The sequence below is a fragment of the Vombatus ursinus genome, unplaced genomic scaffold (assembly GCF_900497805.2).
Source record: "Vombatus ursinus unplaced genomic scaffold, bare-nosed wombat genome assembly UNPS02010193.1, whole genome shotgun sequence".
Taxonomy (NCBI): Eukaryota; Metazoa; Chordata; class Mammalia; order Diprotodontia; family Vombatidae; genus Vombatus; species Vombatus ursinus.
This window is the reverse complement of record NW_020949971.1, coordinates 5,572,779-5,578,778: the sequence shown is the minus strand read 5'-3', so window position 1 is coordinate 5,578,778 and position 6,000 is coordinate 5,572,779. Positions and strand designations below refer to the sequence as shown.

Below are 6,000 nucleotides of genomic sequence, written 5' to 3'. Positions count from 1 at the left end.
GAGAGAGAGGAGGGAGAGAGAGAGGAGGGAGAGAGAGAGGAGGGAGAGGAGAGAGAGGAGGGAGAGAGAGATAGCCAGAGACACACACAGAGAGGGGGATCGGGAAAAACCTTGTGTGATATAGTAAGAGGCCAGAAGGTACAGATTGACTAGAGCACTGGCCTGGAGTCAGAAAGACTGGGGTTCAAATCCTGCCTTTGAAACTTCTTAGTTATGTGACCATGGGCAAGTCTGGGCCTCAGTTTCCTCATTTGTAACATGAAGAGGTTGGACTTGATGACTTCTAAGGTCTCTTCCAGCTGTATGATCCTAAGGTAAACCTAGAGGATATTTTTGGTGTGGAAAATTAAAATCTAGCTCTCCCAATGCCAATCCTAAAACACCACCTCTAAATGGAAAAGACCCAGAGACAGGCGCACCTGAGATTACATGGGCCGTGCTAAGCCGGTCAATGGAGCAGGTGCTGGGAACTCAGCAATACGAGGCCTGCTCTGGTCTTTAGAAGAAGAAGTGCATTTTTCAGGGCTTGGAAGCTTGCCTTTCTTCTACTGCTCACTATCCCGCACCATCCTGACGCCTGCCTCGCGTGTAACCCACTTCCACTTCACATAAAATATTTGGAACCAGGAGACTGGTCCCTGTGTCCATCCCACGAACTAGGTAGGTAGAAGGCCATGGCCTAGGTCTCCTGAGTGGTCCCTTGGGTGTGGTCCAGGCCTCCATCAACACCCCCCGTCCCCCAGTTAATCAGTTCACCTCCCTGGAGCTCAGTTTCCTCATCTGCAAGAAAAGGGGAATGGGATAACCTGGGGCCCCCACCTGGTGATGCCTTCTCTTCTCGGATTGCTTTCCCTGTGTTCTCTATATAGCTGGTATGTACCTATTATTGACATGTTGTTCCTCCTCTTGGCTGTAAGCTTCTTGGGGGCACAGGCTGGTTTGGCATCTCTTTGGATTCACATGTAGTAAGCTCATGATAAATGCTTCTTGACTGTTGGACTGGAGTCTGAGGTCCTTTGGCCCTCTAGATGTAAAATCCAATAAAGTCTTCTGATTTCTGCGGACAACCATGTGAAAGACTGGGATGAGAAACGGATCTTTTTAGTGATGTTTAAGTCTGGATCATTAACTTTTGACCTCAAGAATAGATTTCTCATTATGCTTTGTAACCAGTCGTCTCAGGGGAGGAAGGGACGGGGTTAATTAATTGCCAGACAGATTAGCATAGACGTTTCCCCTTAGAATGACTGCCCAGGAAGGAGGGGGCAGTTAGGGCAGATCCTTTGAGTCCCCCGCGGCTGAGATGCTTCCCAGACACTTCTTGCCAACTGCCAGTTGTGTGTGGACAAGTGACAATTGATGCTGACCTAGGAAAGGCTGCTTTCCTTCCTGAGAAAATCCCCCTGGCCTGCTCGGTGCCAGGCGTTCCTTCACATAACCCATGAAGAACCCTGGATTTGGAGGCTGGGGGAGCTGGTTCCTATCCTGTGTCTGCTGAACCAGTTACACATCCACCCCATAGCTGGCACCCATCCCCAGAACCACAGAATTTGGGAGCTCTCTGATCCAACCCATGCACAAAAGAAATTGTCACTGTAACGTACCCAACAAATGGTCACTGGCTTCTGCTTCAAGGCCTCCGAGGAGCCCTGCCTCCACTCTCTTGTGGCCGCCATCCTAGCTTGGGCCTCATCGCTGAAATCAACACTCCTGGAAACTGACCCAGTCCTTGTTCACACTCCCTTCCTCGTCTAGATGCATTGGCCCACACTGTCCTCCTTCCTGGGATGTTTCCTTGGCGCCCTGGCTCCTCAGAATCCTGATCTTCCTTCAAGGCTCTGTTCCTGCTGCCCCTTCACTGGTTACTAAGGTTCTCACTCTAATGTATAATCCAAAGAGAAGAATGCCTGGTCACGTGGCAAAAGGCAGTGATGGCCAGTGGACTGCTCATGAGCTCCAATCGTATCTTCATGATGTCAACAGAAAGTGAGCAAGGCCTCTGCACATTGGGTCATTTCATCCTGTCTCCCCATCCCAACCAATGAATGTAATACAGGGGTATGGGGACAAGTGTCTCCCAGGATGGGCAGGCTTGGAGAGGTTGAGATCGTAGCTTATATGAGCATAGTTCTAGAAGTGACCACCTGGTCAAACCCCCTTATTTTACAGGTGGGTAAACTGAGGCCTTAGGAGTTTGAGAGAAGATCCATGTCAATGAGATCTGAGTGCTTATCTGCATGCCTTTTGTATACTACAGGGAGAATGTAAGTCCCTTGAGGGCAGAGATTGTTGTGTTTTCGTGTGAATCCTTAGTGATTGTCGCTCTTTATTCACTGTATGACCTTGGGCCAGTCTCTGGACCTTCTCTGACCTTCTCCAGTTTCCTTCGGTGTAAAATGAGGGGATTGAGCTGTGTGACCTTCAAAGTTCCTTCCAAATGCATAAATGAGATGTGTATACATGATTTCCTTTTAAAAAACTCATCTCTGCAGGAAAAAAATAATCTTATGAATTGAGGCATGAAGGAACAGAGCAGAATACTGAGACTGAACTGGAGTTTTAGAGAGAAGAGAGGGAACATGGCATGGTGGGTATGGCACAGGCCTTGGGGTCGGAGAGGTCTAGGTTCAAATCCTGCCTCAGATACTTAAGAATGGAGTGACCCAGGGTGAGTCATTGAACCCCTCTGCAAGCCTCGGTAATGAGGAGCCCTGTAATGGCTGGGAGTGGGTTGTTTTTAGTCATTTGGAAAAACCATGACGTTCGCAGAAGTCAGTCAAATTGCTCCAGCCATCCCTCAGCGCGCCGTCCCTTTCCTCACTTCATTCTCCTTGGGCCCACCTCGGGCTAACCCACCTTTGTGGCTGCCATAATGGATAGTCATGGTGCCTGTCACAGGGCCTTAAATATGTCACTGGATCTGCTGCCAGGACCCAGAGTGGCATCATTCTGGGTGGATGCCTGTTAGAGTAAGTATTTAGAGTATTTCATATCAGTCTGGATTCATTCAAAGCAACTTCTTTAAAATCTGTGGATTAGATGACACGAGTTGGGATCCATCTGGATCTGGTTCTTGGGCAATCAGTTTCACATTCTTCCTGGACAATGCTCATTATTTTCATCAGGAACCGATCATCTCTCAGATCACTTATTTAACTTTTAGCTTTGACAGTAATTGTATACAAATTCTCCCCAAAATGGAACCATGGAAAGGACTGGAAATGTGACGCTCCAATACCCCACTGTATTCCTATAGTCATGGAATGTGGGAGGATGGTGGAGTGGAAAGGATGTTTAACTTGGATTCAGGAAAACTAGGTTCAGATCCACACTTAGGACCAGGTGTGTGCCCATGGACAGCTTGTGTAATATGCTTGAGCCTCAGTTTCCTCATCTGTACATTGGGAGTGCTAATACTTACAGGGTTGTCAGGACAGCTCTTTCAGCCCTAGCTAAATGTAAGGGATTATTACAACTCTTTCACACCATGTAATGGCCCCAGGATCAGAGGACAATTTAGAGCAGGCGGGGCCTTTAGACACCGTCTAGTCCAACGCCCTCAATTTCCAGAGGAGGAAACTGAAGCCCAGAGGGGTTAGGTTATTTATTTCATGTAGCATGGCTGGAAAAGAATTTAGAGATCACCTGATATACACCCACTTATTTTACTGATGAAGAAATGGAGGCCCAAAGAGATTGTCATAGTTAGTAACAGAAATGAAACCAGAGGTCTCAACAAGAGCTGGTATGGTGTAATGGGCGCTCTCGTAGAGTCGAGACCAATCTGAGCTCAACACACGCCAGCTGTGTGACCCTGGGCAAGTCACCTAGCTGCTCTGGGCCTCTGTTCCCCAGCTATCAAATGAGGTGCTTGGACCAGATGGTCTCCCCTGTCCCTTCTGGCCCCAAATCCATGAGCATTGTGCCGTGCCAGTCTGCCTTTTCTCTCATACCAATAATTCTATTCACCTGCTCCTGAAACGATGCAATTGGCACAGTGTGTGAAGCCATCCATTTCTATCATCTCCCTCCTAGGGGCAAGGCTTGCCACTGCTATTGCCCACTCCCACCATTTCTTTGTTAGGGCAAGGACACTTGTGTTTGATTGGGGGCTGTGTGAGGCCAATGTCCAACAGTCCATAGATTTAGGAAAGGGCTGCTTGGGAGCAGATATGAAACCACCTGTGTGAGAAGTCTGCCTCTCTGTCACTTAGTCAGTCAACAAACATTTATTAAACACCTACTATGTGCCAGGCACTGTACCGAGTGCCAGGGATACAAAGAAAGGCCTGAGGCAGTTCCTGCCTTCTGGGAGCTCACAGTCTAATGTTTTCTTCACCCCATGACACAGGATGGGACATTGAGCAAGAAGTGACATGGGGGAGTAGGAGCTAACATGGCATCATGCAAGGAGGGTCAGCTAGGAAGACCCGGGTTCCAAACTGGCTTCTGCCACAGCTGTGTGACTGACTCGCCTTTCAGTGTCCTTGGCTACTCTGTAAGCTAACAATGGCAGAAGAATTTCCCTATGCCAGTGAAATCACAGGTGCAGTAAAAGAAAAATGAAACTTGATGATATAAATCAAGCGCTGAAAAAGCATCTACTATGTGCCAGACACTTGGGAAACAAAGACAAAGGTGAAATAGTTCCTGCCCTCAGAGAGCTTATACTCCAACAGAGGAAACAGTGTGTGTGTGTGTGTGTGTGTGTGCATGCGCACGCGTGTACAAAACACACACAAAGCAGGGAACAGGTAATGGCGGGGAGGGACTTGGGGGAAGGAGTAGGTCATCAGTGAGAAGTTGGTGCTTGGGCTGAATCACAAAAGAAGCTGAGGACTTAGGGCTGCAGAGTCAAGGAGGGAGGGCATTCCAGGAGCAAGGGACAGGCAGTATGAAGGCAGGGAGACCGAAGATGAAATGGCATGTGGGACAGTCACCAAGAAGGCCATTTTGTCTGGACCATGGAAGGGAAAGGAAGAAGTTTCACTACCAGGCAAAGCAGTTTCTATTGGATCACAGAGGTAATAAATAGGGAGCCATTGGGGATTATTGAGTAGGAGGGTGATATGGGCAGAGAACCATGGCTTACTTCTACTCTTTTAATTAGGGGCTATTGGCAAGGGTCCCTTTCTGCCCCCAAATTGAAGAGCTAGTGTTATTAAAACTCTGCAAAAATTAAAAGTCTTGCAGAACTAGTGAAAAGAATCAACTTATTGTGGCTGGTTTGTCCAGGCTTTGATCTGACATCTTAATTTCCTTGAAAGCTCTTTCCCTTTCCCTCCTTCTCCTGTTCCCAAACCCACATGCTCAGAGGCTTATTTCATGACTTCACTGTGGTTTTCTCCCTCCCAGGGCCAAAGGGACAGCCAAGCAGACCCCACTGTCTGAACTGGGCCTCATTCCCGTTCACTGGAGCAGCACCCACTGCCGAGGGGACGAAGACAACATCCTGCTTTGTGAACGAGACGCCGCCGGGGCCCCGGGGACGTGTCCACAGAAGATGGCAGCTGCAGTCTCCTGCAGCTTTTACCAGGGTACCCCGAAAATAACCAAACACTTTCTTCTTTCAATTTTAGCGTGTTTTCAGCACAGCGAAACGGCCAGGTTTGGCATCAGGAGGAATCAGGAGGGCCCAGGTTTCTAATCCTGCCCCTGATGCTTCCTAGCGAGGTTATCAACAGCAGATCACCCAACCTCTCAGAGACTCAGTTTGCTCAGCTGTAAAATAGGGATGAGAATGCCTTTAGCAAATAACTCACTGGGTTGTGAGGTGTAAATGAGATAATATATGTTCAGTGTTGCATGAACCTTAAAATGAGATGTATATGAGTATATGTATGATATAGTTTATACATTATATATTATTTATGATTGCTAATATATAATTATACATAATATATAACAACCACTAAAATGTATATTATATATGCATATAGACATATATAATGGTTGAAATGTATGTGTGCATATATACGTATATAACAGTAGCTGAAATGT

At 47.4% G+C, this 6,000-nt stretch overlaps 1 protein-coding gene across 2 annotated transcripts in view; it reads left to right on the top strand.

Annotated features, from left to right (window-relative positions):
- PRSS12 (serine protease 12) overlaps positions 1–6,000 on the top strand; it is a 75,621-nt gene that overhangs the window by 21,669 nt on the left and 47,952 nt on the right. For both annotated transcript variants that reach the window (XM_027853759.1, XM_027853758.1), the window contains exon 3: positions 5,356–5,537. In XM_027853759.1, the coding sequence (XP_027709560.1) occupies positions 5,356–5,537 (182 nt within the window). The remainder of the gene's footprint in view (positions 1–5,355; positions 5,538–6,000) is intronic.